Source organism: Gymnoscopelus braueri (assembly GCF_963280865.1).
Source record: "Gymnoscopelus braueri genome assembly, chromosome: 3".
Taxonomy (NCBI): Eukaryota; Metazoa; Chordata; class Actinopteri; order Myctophiformes; family Myctophidae; genus Gymnoscopelus; species Gymnoscopelus braueri.
Genome location: NC_137612.1, coordinates 15,720,872 through 15,741,637, shown reverse-complemented (window position 1 = coordinate 15,741,637; position 20,766 = coordinate 15,720,872). Strand labels below are relative to the sequence as shown.

General features: G+C 40.0%; 2 protein-coding genes across 2 annotated transcripts in view; one reads left to right on the top strand and one right to left on the bottom strand.

Moving 5' to 3' along the window:
- LOC308080584 (V-set and transmembrane domain-containing protein 2-like protein) overlaps positions 1 to 3,286 on the top strand; it is a gene marked incomplete at its 5' end in the record, with an annotated part of 56,233 nt that extends 52,947 nt beyond the window's left edge. The window contains 2 exons of the mRNA XM_080422477.1: positions 1,157 to 1,201; positions 1,437 to 3,286. Coding sequence (XP_080278603.1) covers positions 1,157 to 1,201; positions 1,437 to 1,769 — 378 coding nt within the window. The 3' untranslated portion in view covers positions 1,770 to 3,286. The remainder of the gene's footprint in view (positions 1 to 1,156; positions 1,202 to 1,436) is intronic.
- Positions 3,287 to 7,234: 3,948 nt separating this feature from the next.
- Positions 7,235 to 20,766, bottom strand: part of tgm2b (transglutaminase 2b) — a 40,136-nt gene continuing 26,604 nt past the window's right edge. Inside the window, exons 11-13 of the mRNA XM_080422414.1 lie at positions 19,469 to 19,629; positions 11,928 to 12,064; positions 7,235 to 7,776 (exon numbers count right to left, since the gene is read on the bottom strand). Coding sequence (XP_080278540.1) covers positions 7,626 to 7,776; positions 11,928 to 12,064; positions 19,469 to 19,629 — 449 coding nt within the window. The 3' untranslated portion in view covers positions 7,235 to 7,625. The remainder of the gene's footprint in view (positions 7,777 to 11,927; positions 12,065 to 19,468; positions 19,630 to 20,766) is intronic.

Below are 20,766 nucleotides of genomic sequence, written 5' to 3'. Positions count from 1 at the left end.
TAGCTTTTTGCTTTATACATTAAACATGCCCTTTATCATTCAAACCTTTACATTCCTCACAAAGTTGTGCCTCTCCCTCTTTTTTTAAATGATCAGTGAATTAGAATGCATCGGCTTTAGAAGTCCATTTTGGAATAAATGATGTTCACAGGGTTCATTTGTGTGGGCAGGTTTTTGCCTTGACCGAACCTGCTCTAGTTTACTGTTACATCAGGCAAAAAAGGAAATGGCCAGGACAAGAAACCCTCTGGCACGGAAAGAAGTGGATAATTGCTTATTAGCATTTGCCTTCGTTGGGGGAGCAGGTTGACTCTCTCCCAACATGGGGGGAACTCACGCCCCCCTGTTGCGCCTCTAGACACTATAATTGGCACTGAGGAAGAAATAGATTTTCAAAAATCTCTGTCTGGCTCCATGAATAATTCATACCTATGCCCAAAAGAATACCTCACTGCTTACACACACACACACACACACACACACACACACACACACACACACACACACACACACACACACACACACACACACACACACACACACACACACACACACACACACACACACACACACACATTTGTGTGCACATATACACACACACACACACACACACTTACATGAGTATGCATGCACAGTCACCTACATTTCTAGAGTTGAAACACATACACACACGCACACAAGCGCACACAAGCGCGCACACACACACACACACACACACACACACACACACACACACACACACACACACACACACACACACACACACACACACACACACACACACACACACACACACACACACACCTTGCTTGCTCGAAAATAGCTCAGCAGACAAGGTGTATACCAGCAGTGTACTTTGATCTGGGACCGCAGGTAATCCAGCTAAGCTGTGTTTAAAGATGTATCAGAAATATCAGTAATGGCAATCTATCGAAGTCAATAAAAATGTTCTGACTTAATGTTATGGGAAAAGGCAGCTTAAACGGCATGATATAATGCCGTGCACCGAAAATAGCCGATCTACACGCTCAAAACGCGCCGCGCTGTGACACGTTGTGAGCTTGTAGATATAGTTTTCAGTGTGCAACACCGGCGAGCAGCTAAGTATAATGCGGCTGTAGACTGTTATGAATGTGTCATCCTTGTTTCTGTGTAGGTGGTGCCCCAGGAACAGATGTCCAAGGATGCCACCAAGATAAGTGTAAGTTTGAACTTGTATCAGCTGTCAAACTAAACTAAAGCAGCCAACCAGCTTTTGTGAGATCCATTCCCAGCTGTGGATCGAAATACTTGATTTCCCGTGCACATTCTTGGTCTTAAGCACGAGTACTGAATATTGAATAATTCATATGTTTTTTCAAACTCACAGTGTGAATAATTCACACGGGCACGGTTTGAAATAAGGCATGCACCTTCTCTTCCCCCCCCCCCCTCAGGTGGTGAAGGTGGCTGGCAGCAACATCTCCCACAAGCTACGCTTGTCCAACGTCAAGCCGTCCGACGAGGGCACGTACGAGTGCCGCGTCATCGACTTCAGCGGCGCCGTGGCGCAGCATCACCGCGTGCGCGCCTTCCTCCAGGTGGAGCCCGAGAGGAGCCGCCAGGCGGCGGGGCGGCACGACGGGATGGAGAACGCCCCCCAGCCACAGGAACCTGGGCACCGGGCGCAGGCCCATGCCCGCCGCCACCAGACAGATGGCAGCAGGGAGCTGAAGAGGAGATCGGCGGCGAGTAGCAGCACTGACTGCGCCGAGAGCTGTGTGCTCTAAAGTGGGGGGCTCGCTCGCTCGCGTCGCTTCGCGTGTGCACAGATGGGGATCGAAGACCGAGTGCATGTTCCCGGTTTTATCTTTAAGAGGAAAAGGTCATTTATTTACACACACACACACGTCATCGCAGCAGCAGAGACCCGGGCCGTGATTGGACCTTTTGTGTGCCAGCTACATGTTTATTTATAACCTCAGTCGCTGGCAGTTTGTGTACCTTCATTATGTTTGTTTAGATTGTCGATGCCATCAAAGGGCATGTTTATTATTGTCATTGAAGACTCAATGTTCTCTTTGTTGTTACGTTCTTGTTATTGTTTCCGTGCTTTTCTCCTATTGCTTCACGTTTATGCTTATATGATTTTGATGAGTGAGAAGAATATGTTTTTTTCCAGTATAGCCTAGAGAAAACTGGGACCCAAATCACACACAGTACAGGACACAGCAAAACCCTGAGTGTTTAAAGGTGCAAAAGACAACATTCAGCCACTAGATGTTGCTCTCTCAACACCTTATATTCCTCACTCGTGTCTGTAAGGCAGTAAATATGCAGTTTGCAACATTGTAACAGGGTGGCTGCCTCCAAGGGTTTATTTAGTGGGGAAAAGTACCTTTCCCAATGAAAAGTGAAGCATGACGATAACGGCAGCCATCAGCTTACAGAGGTAAACAAAACGAAGAATAATTCTCAACAGAATTATTGAAATGATTATGTCATAATCATAATACATTTCTGGGGAAAGCGATACGTTTGTTCCACACCTTTTGTGGATGTATTATTTATTTTATTTTTTTATCCATGTACTGTACATATACTTTTTAACTCTGAAAGTGTAAAAATGGACCTGTAAAGCTTCATTTATACTCCATACTGTAGTACGATGGTGTTAATTGCCAAAAAGAACAAAAACTAGAATTCACACTCAAAAAACACACAAAATGCTCTTGAAAATCTGATATTTTCAGCAAGCAACACCGTCATGCATAGGAGTATAAGGCATAGCAGTGGCAGCCATTTTGTGGTGCCACAGATATAAAACCCATACATTTTTCCCATAGAGATTTCCGAAAATATTTATATAAATTATTTCAAGCCTGGAACCAAGCCGTCCAGAAACCTAGTGAATCATAACCATAAAACATTTGATTAGCTGTCAAAACATATTTGAATATTTAATTATATAATATACTATATTTAATAAATACCCTTTTTTTTTTGCTGTTTACAAATATTATTTGACACATAATCAAGTGTTGTATGATCATGATTCACCAGGAGCCTGGATTGGCTTGGGTCCAGGCTTAAAATAATTAATATAAATATTTTCTGAAATCTCTATGGGAAAGATTAATGGGTTTTCTATCTGTGACACCGCAAAATGGCCACCACTGCTACATGCCCCATAAATTCTGCCACTTTTACACTTTAGGAGTTAAAGGAGCGCTCAGGATTTGGCTGTGTACTATAGTAGTAGAATACTTACATAGTCATGGAAGATAGGACGTGAATGAACAAGGACTTGAAGGCCCATTGATAACATTGTTAACATTATTTTGAAACAAATGTCTTTTCAAATGGTTATCAAAAGGCCTCTAACTAAAAAACAGTATACCAAAAGGCTGCAGTATTATCTTGTAAATGCTTTAAATTTGTTCCCCACCATTTATGTGTCTAGTTTTAATGTTTTGTTTTATATTAATTATATTTAATATTTGCATTTGAAAGGTGTAACTTTCTAAACCACCTGTAGAATGTTAGCAGAATACAAATGTAAAACTTGTTTATACACTACTTCGTTGCGTTGTATATTTACAAAATAGCAGATCTTGATTCAATCTGGGAACGGATTCTCTGTCATTTTAAGATTTCTTTGGCTATTCAAAAATAGCAGATACAAGCACAGAGTGCCGCGCTATGAGCTTGTAGATTTGCCATTTTTGAAAAATCTTGAAAATCTGTGCAAATCTTTGAATATATATATTTTAAAGCGAACATATATTGTTCCAGGGACCTCCAGAAGCAAAGATTTGAGTTACAAATGTTCGCGTTAAAAATATATATATTCAAAACTTAGCAATTAAAAAAAAAAAATGCAGATCTACAGCTCGTAGCCTCTGTGTGCGCTATGAGCTAGTATATCTGCTATTTTTTAATAGCCCAAAGCTTGTAGATCAGCTATTTTCGGGCACGCGACACCGTTGTACAATGGAGTATAAATGAAGCACATGCCTTCACCATGTCATGATGACTTGTAAATTAATGTTTTATTCACCCTTGATACTGTAAACTTTTATCGTCATCATCTAAGCTAAATTAATTATGTGCTACTTAACTAATTAAAGAAACACAAGCAGTATGTTATTCATTCAAGGCTTTTTGTCATTATATCCACTCCATTATACTGTATAGCTTTTTGCCTACACGTTTACATGGACAATAACTCTCATGTTTTCATCTCTGTATCAAGTTTACCTTCACAATCGTATTTGTTCTACAATCTAAGTGCTGCTGTTTGATATTTACTCTGTTAGATACATTCATTTTGACACAGAGAATGAAATACTGCCTTTTTTCTTCTTTGCTATGATTTTGCTATTCCACGATGATCTGTAATGCATTTATAAGGAGACACGTTGGGTACAAAACAGAGACGCAGGCATTTATAGCACTGCAAGCTGATTGTTGTTAAAAAATAAAGAAAAAAACACGAATAGAGAATGTGAATAAAGGGGTGAAGAGGAAAGAGTCCATGGCTCAGTCTCATACATTTATTAATTCATGTGATTATTCATTTATGAAGATTCTTCTTAAGATGTTTGGAACACGTATGGCTCAATCATATCTGATGTGTCTGTAATGGAAACTCAGAAAATCAGTAATGGCAACACGATTTGGGGAAAACACAATAATCACTTAACTCAATCAGTGGTCCAGGGACCAGTGGTCCTTGAGGGGGTTCCAGGTGGTCCCCAGCTAAATGATTCGAGTTGGTAACCAAATGGACCCTTATAGATCTTTAAATCTTGAGAGCGTTTCATTTTACGCTCTCAAGAGTTAAATTATTGTTAAACATCTGCATTAGTTCATTTACAAGAAGTCTACACAATTAGAGAATGTAGAATTGTTACTTTGATCAACGTGTGCTGTGCCTGTTATCTCTCCTATGGTACCACATCAATGGTACCACATCAATATTTTTTTTGTGGACAAAATCGTATTCAACGACAACAAAAAATATTCTAAGTCTTGGATCTGAGAGTCTAAATCTCATCAAATGGTAGTCTGTGGCTCAAATGCCAAATAAATAATTAACCTTGATATGAAAAGCACTAGTAAAAGCAAAGTAAAAGCACTAAAATGTTTGAACATAGCAGATCTACAAGCTCACAAGCTAAGATCTACAAGCGTTGTGAGCTTGTAGATCGTCTATTTTCAAAATAGCCTATGTATAAAATAGGGCTTAAGTGGTTAATTTATGTTTTATAATATAATAATTTATATCCGCAAAGTAACTAACTAAAGTTTTCAAATAATTGTAGTGGAGTAAAAGTACAATATTTGCCCAGATGTAGTGGAGTAGAAGTAAAAGTATAGACAATTGGAAATACTCCAGTAAAGTAAAAATACCTCAAAATTGTACTTAAGTATAATACTTGAGTAAATGTACTAGTTACTTTACACCACTGTGCAGTAGGCTATACTGTAGTATGGTCATATGGGTAATACGATGTGAGGCTGATACATGTACAGTGTCAGCCAGCTACACGGTGGGAGAATGAATACATTCTGCCATTCTGCCAGCACACTCGCTGTGTCTGAATCCGAATCGTGATGATTTATGACGCATGTTGACTTTAGCCAGGTATAAAGTTTTCTGATGTGAACAGCATAAAAGGCTTGCCTTGAACTTTTTCTGACACTGGGGTACAATTGCTTCCACTTTCTCCTCATTATAGGTGGAAAGCAGAATAAGGTTTAGAGAAAGTATAGCAAGAGTGTGTCTTTCTCTGGCAGAAACAGACATTTTGGTTTTGGAACAAAGGGAGTAATTGCTTGGAGACTCCTTTATTACGTTCCTTCACTTTTGGTCCGTGTATCATCTATCCAGATGGCTGGTTATTCAACGGAGCCAGTGGAAATTAAGACTATTTTTGCCTAATTGCCTTAAAGTATTTTGAATGATAAAAGAAGAAAGGCTACAGTAATTGTCATATTGACAGTTGTAGTATTGGCACTCTCCTAAATGGTCAAAGCAGTGCCAAACAGTATCAGTATTACATGTGTGATGGTCACAGGACTCTACCCTAGCTCTTCAGTGGAGGCCATAGTGTACAGTGATGTATTGCTGCCAGCTACTGTTCAGCACATGTAATGAACCACATGTTATCTTCATCAGTGCTTCACTTGCTGCTTTAGACCAGCAGAGGGCGACAAGGAAGAATTGAAGAGGCATCACATGCAACTACTGCACTAAGACTTGTTGGCATGTGGATGCAGACATGTTTTAATAAGGTGTTGTTCTCTTTAAAGTGTGAGGCAGTTATCTTTCATTAGCACTATTTTCCCTCCACACAATCATCTTAAATGGATGTATTCCATATTCAAATTAGTTTTTTTTGGCAGAGGGGGATTGTATTGTGATCAACCTCAAGAAACACAGTACTTTTGTAGATATACAGTACTTGTACATGGATTCAAATGTTGGCTCATACAATTCTCATAGGTTTGACCAGAATCAGTGAGTCTCTGACAGACTATATTCTTCTAGTCAAAGTCATTAGTCCATGAAACTTCCAGGAGCACGAAACTTAGATGTGGAATAGAAATTACCTTTTGTTTTTACCCAAATACCCAAACAGAACAATAACTTTGGTTCTGTTGCTGCAATACAAATAGATTGTCTGATACTGAGAAACACGTGCCATTACAAAATAAAAAATATTCCCACCTGTGTCCAAAAAGTCTGCAAACTGTGACAACTGTTTGCCTCATTCAAATTCCTACAATAAATAAAGAATCTGTAATCTCACTCCCATATGACCTCATTCACTCTGGGTTTGAAACATTGGCTTACTATAGCAATATGGAGTCCAAAAGCTACAGCTAATTCTCAAAAGTCTAATAAATGTGCAGGTTAATTTGAAAATAGATAAATATGTGCATAAATAAATATACATTTATCTCCGAAATTGCTTATTTTTGTATTGATTAATTTTCATTTAATTTAATTATTTCCAAATGTATTCTGGATGCTAACCTGGTTATTCCTCTTCATTGTATGAAAATAAAGTATAAGTCAGTGCATACATACATGTGCACATTAATGTAGGCTAATGCTTTGACCAGTAAGTAAATAATACTGATAAAGACATTACTGTTGACAAAGGTTACATGTGAACAAATGGGAGCTTGCATCCAATGCTCAGATTAATACAGTATGCCACATAAAAAACAGTAGTTAATAGTTCAATGTTTATTTTCATTTTTATTTTGACTTTTACAAAGTATAAAAATAGTACATAGTACTTTACTATCTATTATTTCAAAGAGCAACAATATAGCCTTTATCAAAATGTGTCTTAAAGCATGCATATTGGTTAACCTTTGTAACCACTTGCTCAGGTCACATTAGAATACTTCTGTCTCTGATAATTCTAAACAAGTTGGTGGTGAAAATGTAGATATTTTTCTTGCATATGAAAATCATTGTGCAAAAATATGCTATGTTTCATTCACTTAAAATATAAAGATATCAGTAAGCACCAACTATAATGAGGATTCATCGTTATTGCAACTGCTATTTTGCATAATGAGAATGTAAGTGTACTGTTGGTGATAGCAGAGTTTCGACTGCTAGCCTACTTGCCAATAATGACATTTCTGTAGCCCTTGACATGGCACAGGTTGTTGCTATCAAAATCCACCACAAGTTTCCTGAGACCTGAGTGGGTGGGTGTGAAGTAGATCTTGATCTTGGCGTCTTCTCCCGGCCCCACCGTGGAAGCCAGCCTGAAGGTAAACATTTAAACGTCACGTTAGTGAGACACACACACTTATAGAACTTCCATCATACTCTCCAAATGTTTATACGATCAATTGCTGTTTAACCCATTAAGACCGGGAACGCATCTCTGTCATTTTTAGATTTCTTTGGCTATTTTTGAAAAAACGTGAAAAGTTGTGCAAATCTTTGTGTAAATATTTTTTTAAGCTAACATTTTAAGTCAAATCTTTGCTTCTGGGGTCCCTGGAACAACCTATTTTGAGATGGGGGTCCACGGCCAAATACATATCATTTTGGGGGGTCCTTGGCATGAAAAAGGTTTGAGAACCACAGATATTATAGCAAAATAAGTTTTCAAAAATGTTTAGAAGACATTTGTAGAATCCCCCAGAAGCAAAGATTTGAGTTACAAATGTTCAAGTTAAAAAATACAAAGATTTGCACAAATGTTCAAGATTTTAAAAAAAATTGCAGATCTACAAGCTCATAGCGTGGCACTCGGTGCCGCATTATGAGCTTGTAGATCTGCTATTTTTGAACAGCCAAAGAAATCTAAAATGACATACATGCGTTCCCGGATTCAATGGGTTAATCATGTGTAGATGGCAGTTATGACTATTTATGGCAATCAGGCTCCAGTAGCATAAACAGTAAGAATCTAGTGCAGAGTAGAAGGAAGTAGAAGTGTTTTCCTGCACATTTTTAAGCCTTCAGTCAGAGATATATACAGTAGTATAAAGTAAAGCCTCTTTCATGGCAATCCCTGGATTGGTCATTCCAGCAGATCAAAGTATTTCCTCACTTGCTACTGCCATGAAATTGGAGAGACATTTTTCTTGGTGGATCATGCAGCGGGACAACTTTTCATTCATAAATAACAAGCCACCATTAGTTATTCAAAGCAATGCTTTCAGTCCAAACCTCGGCTTCTTTAAAGCCATTTTTTATTTCCCTGCCCTTAGGCTTTATTTGTCTCAGCTGCATTACATAATGTCCAGTCAAGCGTCTGAAAGTGTCATGCAGGCCAGGCCAACAAATCACAGAGCAGAACATTTTAGACATTACGTATCTCTTAACATTAAATTATGCCTTTGACCTGGCAAAACCTTCAGTTACTTCATAAGGTCAACTGTTACTTCACAAATCTAATGGTGATGTCTGTTTTGGAACCCATTAACTTGACAGATTTACTGTAGTGTGCTGGCTTGTCGAGGCAAGTGCTACTTATCTTATAATAAGTGTTGACAACTTGTTCAGGCTCCAATCCTGAACACTATACTTTCAACATGGGATGGAAGGAATTAATATATGAGTAAACAAAAGGGATAATGAAGTACACTGCTACTGGCAGAGCAAGAAGAGTGGATGGGGATGGGGTGGAGATGGACACTTACAAGTTCATGAGAGTGCTCAATCTGCTCATGAACAACCATAAACTAGACTGGACTGACAACTCTGAGGCCCTCTACAGCAGTGGTTCTCAACCTGTGGGTCGGGACCCTCAGGGGGGTCTCCGCATGACAGAGAAGTGACCATTTAAGGACTTTTAAGGCCTTTTTAATATCTAAAACAAATAAGGAACATTGGCTAAATAGTCAAATAATACAAGAAAGAGGCAAACATTTTGAAAATAGCAGATCTACAAGCTCTCAACGCCTCGCATTGCGAGGCGTTGTGAGCTTGTAGATCTACTATTTTCACAATTTTTATCTGTGGAACCGAGTCAAACTAAATAATACCTCAACTCCTACATTCCAAGTGCTTTTCAGGGTGGGGGGTCCCCAGTTCAAATATGATTATTGTGGGGGGTCACGCGGCCTGAAAAGGTTGAGAACTAATGCTCTACAGGAGGAAGCTCAGGCCCTTCAAAGTTGCTGCTGCAGATGTTCTACCAGTACCGGTAGAGTAACCAGTGTCCTCTTCTTTGCACATGGTATGTTGGGGGGAGTAACGTCAACGCAAGGCAAACTAACACAATGAACAAGCTGGTGAGGAAGGCTAGTAGTTGGAGTTAAACTGGACAATCTGGAGGTGGCTGCAGGATGAGGAGGAAGCTGGCCGCTATCCTGCAGAACCCCTCCCATCCCCTCTATGAGGAGTGAGCTGGGATAAGGAGTACATTCAGCTACAGACTTAATTCCTCATCGGCACACCACCAAGCGACTTGGTGAGACCTTTGTGCCAGTAGCCATCAGGATCAACAACCAATATGTAAGAACGGAAGACCTACACTTCTGTTCTGTTCTTTGGTATTACGGAGTCCTGCTTTTCTTTGCTTTGACTCTGGCACTGTCTGCTCTTTCGGATTACTGGCTCTGGCACATTGTCTAATATGGTGTACAGTATAGAAACGTGACAGATGTCCGTTAAGGATAACGGAACGTAAGAGAGTTATTTATTCATAGTCATTGTTGATATTCTGATATTCTTTTTTTTGCAGCTCAATTACATACAAAGTATTTTTTTTTCCATTATGCCAATTGATTCCTCCCACACACCTTTCTGTGTGTTGTCAATGCTGTTGTATCTGATGTGGCTAAAATCATATGATATCAGACACTAGAATGGTTTGAGAAATAAACAATCTGCAAAAAGCTGTCTTTGTGTATTTTATTTAAAGCGTGCACGGATGCAAGTTGCTTTCAGCGAGGAACATGACAATAACCCTCCCAGAGCCAGAAGGGTGGACAAACATAATGATGTCATCTGAACGTGAATCATGCGATGGCCTTGCTTTTGGCAACAGTTGCAAGTTTTTTTAATATTTTTTTTAACCTTTTTAAATAAAGTAGTTTTTATTTTGTTTCTGTAAAGCAAGTTTGAGTACCTCGAAAAGCGCTATATAAATCATATATATTATTATTATCATTATAAGACCAGAACATCATGTGGTCAGGACTCATCGTGACTGCTATAAAAGTCATAGACAGAAAATGCGCTGAAGCTCTGAAATGTAAGTCTAAGCTCGCCGTATGCTTCAGCAAGGATCTCAAAACCCACTATGTGAAACTTTAAAAACAGAGCAATAAACTAAAAAATAAGGTAACTGCCATGACGAGGGGCCTGTCACAAAGGCAGAATTAAATCATCCTGGATGTAAAAGCCAAATCCAGGTTTGACAAGTCTGCTCAGTACAGCCTGGTTTATTCCGTTCCACTAACGCCAAGCCAGGCTGAGAAGGAGCGACTTTGTTGAGCCAGGATGGTCAAGCTAGGATGAATGTGCGTTCACGTATTCCTTTAAAACACCATGAGGTCGAGCACAGATTAACTGGTCCCCGAAATGGAGAAGAAGCACTTTAATTCGAGGAAGTAAGCTTATAAAATAAATCCTGCTGCTGTAATACAACTGAGACTGAGAGAATACTTTGGGGGGAAATAGTGGATAGATTAAATGGCCCCTGTAAAAAAATCAAGCCTATCACCAGAAATGCCCCCCCCCCCCCCCCCCCGAACTGTTGACTGTACATATTTTTCTTTTTGATTACTCGTTTATATGATGTTTTTGCATAGTATTGTATATTTGTCTGTCATTAAATGTTTCAATGAATTGAATACACAGGACCCCAATGGAAACAAGCCATAGTGCTTTCTTGGGTTCAAACCTTTTAGCATTGTATTTGTACTCTGTCTTTCCGTCTTTTTTTTGCAAACAGTTAATAAAGTATTCAATCAATCAATCACAAAATATCACGTAGAATATATAAACAATGGTCTATTGGTCTACAAATAAACATATTCATACTTCAATACACAAAAGGTTCAGATAGACAGAGATCTGTTAAATGAGAATTAGAGTGGTAGAGGGTTAGTGGGTCTCAACAAGATCGACAGTCTGAAGGTCATAGGTCGCAGCATGTATATTTGGTTGGTACCAGAGCACTCTTGGTCCTGACTGTCACAAAGCGAGTTACGGCTTTGTTTGCAGTTTGCACCTGGCTCTTATCTTATCCTGTTGACTTGCTGAACAGCTTAAACATTCTAGGAATCTATAATGCGTATATGTGTGTAAGTTGAGGCTATACAGGAAGTGACAGTTCATACGAATGGCCTGTAGTCTCAATGTAGTGTCGTTTCGTGTCTTGTCTTGTGTCATCTTATTTTATCTGATCTTATCTGATCTTATCTTACAGTAGTTGGATAATGAAGCAGCATACCTCTCAGTGATCACATGTCCTCCAGTGAGGTTGGCCCCTTCGATGCTGAAGCAACAGTTCTCCAAAGCCTTTGGCAGGGGGTTCTGCACAGTGAGTTCAGCAGCCAGCTTTCGGTTCCGCTTTGGTTCCCCCAGAATCTACAAAAAAACAGAAACCCACTTTAGATGTTGGCTGTCACGATGTGACACATTGTGAGCTTGTAGATTGGCTATTGTCGCTAGTCGTTGTACAACAAATACAGTATATAGGGCTTAAGTGGTTAACTTTAACGGTCATATCTCTATCTCTATCTGCACGCACATCCACTTGAGTGCCCAGGTGCAGGAAAACAACAGTTCATCACAAAGAAAAATGAAGTCTGATCACTGGTTGAATAAGCGCCACTGAGCTGTTTATATCCTATTCAATTTATCTTTTTCCATACTTGAGATTTGTCTATCCTGTAACTTAATTATTTTGACCCTTTGGAGATACTCTGTTTATTTGCTTCAGTAATTACTGTATCGGAACTGCTTCCGGGGTCATGAGTGAGTAGGACGTGTCTCACGGTAGCTCTCGCAAATTTCAATATAAAATTTCATGATCAACAATACAAGGACAATTTTATTTTAGTTTCTACAACAAGTTTAACGTCTGGTGTTACATAAAAGCCCAGTATTTCCAAAAAGTGAAGATGGCGACACGAAAGAACCAAAAGCAACCAAAAGAACGCAACGCACAAACAACTATTGAGGAGGAAGGCCTGAGCGAGCCCTCGTCTTCGCCTGGGATAGGGACCGGGGACTCGGGCTCCACTGACCCGTCTACAAACGCAGTGCTGGACGCTCTGAAAGCTCTACGCTCCGAGTTACACTCAGTTAAAGCTGACATCTGTGCTAAAATAGATGAAAGGATTGCGGACGTTACAACAGCGCTGAGAGCCGACATCGGTTCTTTGAGAACTGAAATGGAGAAGAGTATTTCCACACTAAAAGTACAAACGGACTCGCAGGGCGCAACATTAACTGAATTAGAGCAATCAACATCTCAGATGTCCGACGCTGTTGTGAATCTGGAGGCGCAGGTGAAAAGTCTCTCTGGGCAAGTTGATAACTTGAATGCTAAATGCCTGGATTTACAAGGGCGCTCGATGCGCCAAAATTTAAGGATATCAGGACTGAAGGAGGGAACAGAGAATATTAATGGGAAGACAACCAGGGAGTTCGCCGCGGACTTATTGAAGGATGTGTTGGAACTGCCGGAACCCCCGATCTTGGACCGTTGTCACAGGGCTCTGAGGAAACGTGGAGACGATAACGCACCCCCTCGCCATCTGATCTTAAGGATACACCACGGACGCGCCTTTGATGACATCTACCACAAGATAACCACCAAGAAAAACCTCTCCTTCCATGGACAGAAAATTGACATCTTCAGAGACTTTCCCCACGAGATTGCCAAAGCCAGAGCAGCCTTCACCCCGGCCCGAAGATTAATGAAGGACAAACCTGACGTTAAATATGGAATAATTTTCCCCGCAAAATTAAGAGTAACGCATGGTGGAATAGAACATGTGTTTACTGACCCGAAGGAAGCCCTTGCTTTTGCAGAACGTCACTTTGGAAACGGAGGGGGGTAATTATATTCCACTTTTGGCTTGAGGTTTAATGGAGCCACAAATATAAGGTTGAGAATTGGTCTAATGTAACCTAAAAAATAATACTCTCTGTTGTTGTGGTCGTATGTGTGGTCGTGTGTGTGTGTGTGTGTGTGTGTGTGTGTGTGTGTGTGTGTGTGTGTGTGTGTGTGTTGAGCTCTCGCGTGCGCGCGGACGCATGGATTGCTATTAGACAATGTAAAGAAAGTGTAATCATGTGGACGAAAGCCGTTCGTTGCCTGTCTGATGAGTAGTCGAGATGTGCGCGCCTTTGTGCGCGTGTTGCAAACTTGGTTTATGTCCGTGAGTGATGCTGAGAGCGTGTTTGTGTGTGTGTGTGTGTGTGTGTGTGAGAGTGTGTGTGGGTGCGCGCGAATGCTCGTCTCTGTGCTGTGTGTGTGTGTGTGTGTGTGTGTGTGTGTGTCGGATTGTATGGATGTCCTCGCTTTGGTGTGTGTTTATCAATACAACATGTACTCATTAATGTTTATTTCATGTAACTATGCGTACACAGTCAATCAATCCTTTATGGGTATGTGTTTTTTTTTCATGTTGGTGTGCAGTGCGTTCCTCTGCGCAGGCACGGGTGCGCGCACTATGTGTGTGCCCGGGCGTGTGCATGTGCGCGCGCACTAAACAAGATTTTCAATACTGGGATTATTTCACCTTAACAAGTGAGCTGGAGCTAAACATGTCTGCACATATGGCCGCCGATCTAACAAACTTAGTGCTCACTCCTTTTTTATTTTTATTTTAGGCCTTTATCAATGACAATCTTACTACTGTTGCCTCTGTATTTAATTTAAATGTATTTTTTTCAATGGGCATTGTGTACTCCCAATTTAGAGGGGGCATTGTTGTGACTCATGGACATTATTGTAACGTTTTATTTTTTTTCAATGAGTACTGTGAACTCCCTACCTAGAGGGGGCACTGCTGTGAGTCACAAACATTTTTGGAACAACAAGAGGTCATTCAGTCCCTATGTGATGTATATGGATGAGGCAATGGCGACATCTAGTGGTTATAAAAGGAATATATAAGGAAATACTTTTAATTTATTTGTTTTTTCTCTTTTGCAAGATATCTAGGGCAAGGAGGACACCTAGTAGTCAATTTTAAAAAATTGTGATATATATAGATATATATATATAGAGAGATATTTGTCTTTTCTTCCTTGCCCTATAAAAAGTTTGCACCCAGACTTAATTGGTTCTGTATTGTTGATAATCTATTGATTATTGTAGAGCTGCTGTTTTGCAGGTTTCTGCAGCTTTTGACACGTAGTCTTAGAATAGATGAGGAGGATCTTTTGCGATACTTTGTGTATGTTTTGTGTTTGTTTTTTCCACTTTTTTATCCGTGTTTTTTCAAAGGATTCTTCCTGTAGTAGCTTCGCGCTGTGCTCTAGGAGCATCAGCAAGTTGACGTGGTGGTTTAATGGGGTTGCTTTTTGTTCTGGGAAGTTTGGGGTCGGGTGGGAGAAGTGCTGCCTTGGTTATAGTGTGATGTGGGAATATGACACAGGATAAATTAAGTCATGCAAAGGAGAAAATGGGTGAAATAATTTTCACTACATGGAATGTCAAAGGGATTAATAACCCAGTTAAAAGGGGCAAGGTACTTGCACATTTAAAATCTCTCGGATCAGGAATTGTGTTCTTACAGGAAACACACTTAAAGAAGGATTCACATCTCAGACTCAGATGTAGGTGGATTGGTCAGGTTTACCACTCAACCTTTCCTAGCAAGGCTAGAGGAGCAGCCATCTTGATACGCAAAGGAATTCCATTTAAACATCACTCTACCATTGCTGACAGGGAAGGAAGATATGTTTTAGTGGCAGGAGAACTACAATCTAAACCAGTAACATTATTGAATATTTATGGACCTAACCAAGATGATCCCAGATTTTTCAGGAAGGTACTGGGGCTAATACCTGATATTTCCACCACTAACTTGATTATCGGAGGAGACTTTAACGCAATTTTGGATCAATATCTTGATAAATCGTCAGTGCAAATTAGACCTCAATCCAACACCAGTAAGCTCCTCAAGACATACATAGAAAACATGAACTTGTGTGATTTGTGGCGGGCCTCCAATCCGGTGGGCAGAGAATATAGCTTCCATTCACCTGTTCATAATGTGTACACAAGATTAGACTATTTCTTAGTAGATGGGAAATTATTGCCATATTCTTATAATGCTAAATATCATAATATTATTATTTCTGACCACGGCCCAGTTACTTTCTCTCTAAGGCTCCCCGGCACTCCAGGACGTCAGGGAGCTTGGAGGTTCAACCCACAGTTACTTTCTGACTCTACATTCTGCGAATACATTGAAACACACATAGCCACATTCTTTGAGACAAATGCAACCCCTGAAACCCCGCCCACTTTATTGTGGGAAACTTTTAAGTGCTATTTGCGCGGCTGCATTATTTCTTTTCAGGCGGCTAAGAGGAAACGTAATAAACTGGAACAGTCCAAACTAGAGGATCTGATACATAAACTTGATGCAGAAAATGCACAAAGCCCTTCTAAAGAAAAATACAATCAGATCTTAGCTCTGAAATACAAGCTTAATAAAATACTGTCGGCGAGAATCAGCACAGCCTTTATGTTTACAAAGCAAAAATATTTTGAATTTGGTGATAAACCCCATAAACTGCTTGCAAGACAACTACGCAAAATGGAAAGTGAACGCACAATTCACAGAATTAAATCAGAATCTGGGGATCCCTTAACCTCCCATGTAGACATAAATAAAAGATTTCAGCAATTTTATGAAACATTATATTCATCTCAGATGACAGCAACTCCTGAGGTCATGCAGACGTTTCTAGATGAATGTAACCTCCCGACTCTGACTCAATCGGACCGTGACCTTTTGGGAGCTGAGATTACAAATAGTGAAATCACAGAAACAATCAAAGTGTTGAAAAATGGTAAAACACCAGGACCAGATGGCTTTAGCAACGAATTTTATAAGAAATTCAGTCCCTTACTGGTTCCTTATTTGAATAAAATGTATGTTCAAGCATTTTCTGATGGAGAGCTCCCTCAATCACTTAATGAGGCCATTATTACTTTGATTCCTAAGCCAGGGAAGGACTTGGAGGAGGTGGGTTCCTATAGACCGATCTCCCTGTTAAATTCAGACCAAAAAATACTTGCAAAAACGTTAGCTCAAAGACTTAGTCTTTTGATAGGGAAACTGGTACATCCGGATCAGACCGGATTTATTCCCCAGAGAAATTCTTTTTTTAATTTGCGGCGTCTATTTAACATTATGCACACCTCACGACACCCCGATGAAGAGCTTTCTATACTGTCATTAGATGCGGAAAAAGCGTTCGATCAAGTGGAATTTGCCTACTTATTCGCAGTCCTTGAAAAATTTGGAATGGGAGATAGTTTTATTTCTTGGATAAAAGTATTATATAACAACCCCAGTGCCAAAATACTGACCAATCAAACTCTTTCCACTACTTTCAGACTAAAACGTGGGACAAAACAGGGTTGCGTTCTGAGCCCGCTGCTCTTCGCGCTAGCAATCGAACCGCTCGCTGAAAGGGTCCGAACGCACCCAGACATTCATGGTTATAACACAAATTACACTGTTAATAAGATTTCACTTTATGCAGATGATATTATCCTCTTTATAACGCAACCACGGACATCAATGGCGGCAGTCTTGGCTTTGATCAATCAATTTGGAACATTCGCAGGATATAGAGTCAACTGGGGGAAGAGCGAACTTATGCCAATCCATATTGTAGATAATGAATGGCTACAACAACTTCCTTTTAAAGTGGCGAAGGAAAGGTTTAAATACCTTGGAATAATCATCACTAAAGATTATAACTCACTATCTAAAGCTAATCTGGACCCCCTGATAGACAAACTTAAGAATAACATCCAGTTTTGGAGAACACTTCCTCTCTCTATGGTGGGGAGAGTAAATGCGGTAAAGATGGTATTTCTTCCACAGCTGTTATATATACTCCAGAACATTCCCGTATTCATTACTAAAGCGTTCTTCAAACGATTGGATTCCATTATTCTTGATTTTGTTTGGGATTATAAAACACATAGAATAGGGAAGGCTCATCTGTGCAAGTCCAAAATGAATGGGGGGTTGTCTCTTCCAAATTTTTGCCACTATTACTGGTCCGCTGGCATTCGATCCCTCTCCTATTGGTTGGATGATACAGCATTGCTGCCCGATGGATTGGAAATGGAGCGAGAGGATTGTCTACCATTTACCATAGGGGCAGTCATTTTATCACCGGTATTAATACACAAAAAGATATACAATTATAACCCAATTATTTATAACACTATACGTATTTGGAGACAAGTCACAAATCATTTCAAGCTTAGGGCAATGTCGTTTTTGCTACCCATTGCAGCGAATCCCTCGTTCGCCCCTTCCAAACTAGATGGTGCTTTCCTTGATTGGAAGGAGAAAGGAATAATTTGCATAAAAAATTTATATGTGGACGGGGTATTTGCTTCCTTTATACAGTTAAAAGAGAAGTACGGCCTCCCGCAGCGAGACTTTTTTAGATACCTACAGATTAGGAGTTATGTGAGAAAACATATTCCTGATTTTGAATCAGCAAGGCCAGACAGATTGGATGGGTGTTTAAGTCATGCAGCTGAGACTAGACGCATCATTTCTTTTTTGTATGACACTTTACATAACATGGCTCCGGTCTCAACTGACTCTATTAAAGCCAACTGGGAGGCGGAATTGGGCGTACAACTGACTGAAGACATCTGGGATAGCAGTATGGAATACATACATACCTGTTCGATTAATGCACGACATTGCTTAATACAATTCAAAATATTACACAGGTTACATTACTCAAAAGTAAAATTACACAAAATATTCCCAGACATCTCCCCCCAGTGTGATAAGTGTAAATCAGCAGATGCAACTCTACTGCACAGTTATGCCCTGTGTCCCAACCTACAGAATTTCTGGATAGAGATATTCAGACTATTTTCCAATATACTAGAGGTAGAGATAGATCCAGACCCAGTGTTAGTCATCTTGGGAGTATCAGAAGGGATGAAGAAACTACAATTATCTCAACAGCGCCTTCTCTCATACGGCCTTATCGCTGCAAAAAAATTGATACTATTATTTTGGAAGAAGAAAGAGGCCCCCACAATCAAACTCTGGCTCACCGAGATGACAGAATCCTTACATTTAGAAAGAATTAGATTTATACTCAAAGACAAACTGAAAGATTTTGAAAAGATTTGGAAGCCTTTAGTCTCCTTTCTTAAAGGTTGATAGGCTAATCCTTGTGGATGACCTGTGTCGCACGTAATCTGGGGCAGCACTTCTGGGGAGGGGGAAGGGAGGCGGGAGGGTCCCTTTGTTTTTTGCTTAAGTTTGAGTGTATTCTTTTCATGTTACTCCGTTTTGTGTGTATGTCTGTTGGTTTTTGTTTAAAAAAAAAAAAAAAAGGAAGCAATCCATGTGAACAAATGTATAATATAACCCTGTGCTTCACAATAAAAAAGATTTGAAACGTAATTACTGTATCACTTGTGATTATGCAAAAAAAACTAAAACTAATAAACAAAACGTTTAAAAAAAAGAATAAGCGCCACTGTTTTTATTGCGCTCAATATTTCACTCAACAGATCTTCATCAGGAATTTGGAAATTTTCTGATGAAACATTGACTGCAATAATAATAACATTGCACACACATTGAGCGCGAATAAAAACAGAGGAGCTTATTCAACCTATTTTTCTTCGTAATGGCCAGCTCATCTCACACTCCCAAAAATGTGCAAGATGAACAGTCTGGGTTTGTTTTACACCAGCCTCTCCTTTCAACATGTGTCCGTGCCTTGCAGGCAGAGTCTACTCACCCTGACTTTAATCTCGGGGTTATCCAGCACCACATTTCTCAGAGCCAGCGCGGCCTCTCCCGTAGTTAAGTCAATAAGCAGCGCTGCCAGGCGGATCAGGTTGTCCTCAGTGAGGGTATCACCATACTTCTCATAGTTCAGCCTTAGTGGAACACGCCTCTCTGCAACAAGGCACATGGGGTTAAGTATATAACACTCAGACGGAAAGGTGTGAAGATATAATACATGTAAATACAATACTGTGAGAGATACACAGTACTTGCATACACAAACACATGCATGCGCACGTGTTAAGTCATACATGCACGGATTGCACGCACACACACATTTTAATAATGTATTTATGTACACATAAGAGATACAATACAAAGACACAAATATGTACACGGTGCTGTAAAAAAGTACAGTCAGCTAATCTTGGACAAATCCCCGAAACACCCCTCAGGGGTCCAATTAACGGCATCTTGGCGGCTACCAATGATAGAAGAGATTGCACAGAATCTTGCAAGCCATTTGGCTGCTTTTTTTCTGCATCCCAAGTTGTTGGAAGCCTCTTACTGCCAACCTGTGGACATGTCCTAGGCCAGTGGTTCTCAACCAGTGGTCTGGGACCACCAGTGGTCCTTGAGGGGGTTCCAGGTGGTCCCCAGCTAAATGATGGAGAATTGGTAACCAAATGGACCCTTATAGATCCTTAACTCTTGAGAGTGTAAAATGAAACCAAATGGACCCTCACGGGTCCATTTGGTTTCATTTTACACTCTCAAGAGTTCAATTATTGTTAAACATCTGCATTACTTAATTATAAAATTGTTCTTTTGATCAACGTTGGCTTGTTATCTCTCCTATGGTACCAACATCGATACAGCATGGAATTGTGGACCAATTCCACATACAGTATCCAACTATAACAAAATACAAGTCTTGGGTTAGGGTTATTTAGGGGCTAAATCTCATCAAATGGTGGTCCGTGGCTCAAATGCCAAATAAATAATGGACCCTTGATATGAAAAGGGTTGAAAGCCACTGTCCTAGGCTGCCAAAGTCAAACTCAAGTAGATTGCACCTACAGTATAACGCAGCTCTGTGTTGGTATGGAGGAGCAGCTGGTATTTAATTACTTTAGTCATAAAAGCTTCCTCTAAGCTAGAGTCGAAGGTGCAGGCCAGTTTAAGGATATAGAAACTGATTTGGAGCCTTCACTGACACCAACACCATGTGGTGTATTAACAGAGAGATGTGCAAAGATTTCAGGATTATCGGTACAGAGATGAAACACGGAAGCTTTGACACAGGAA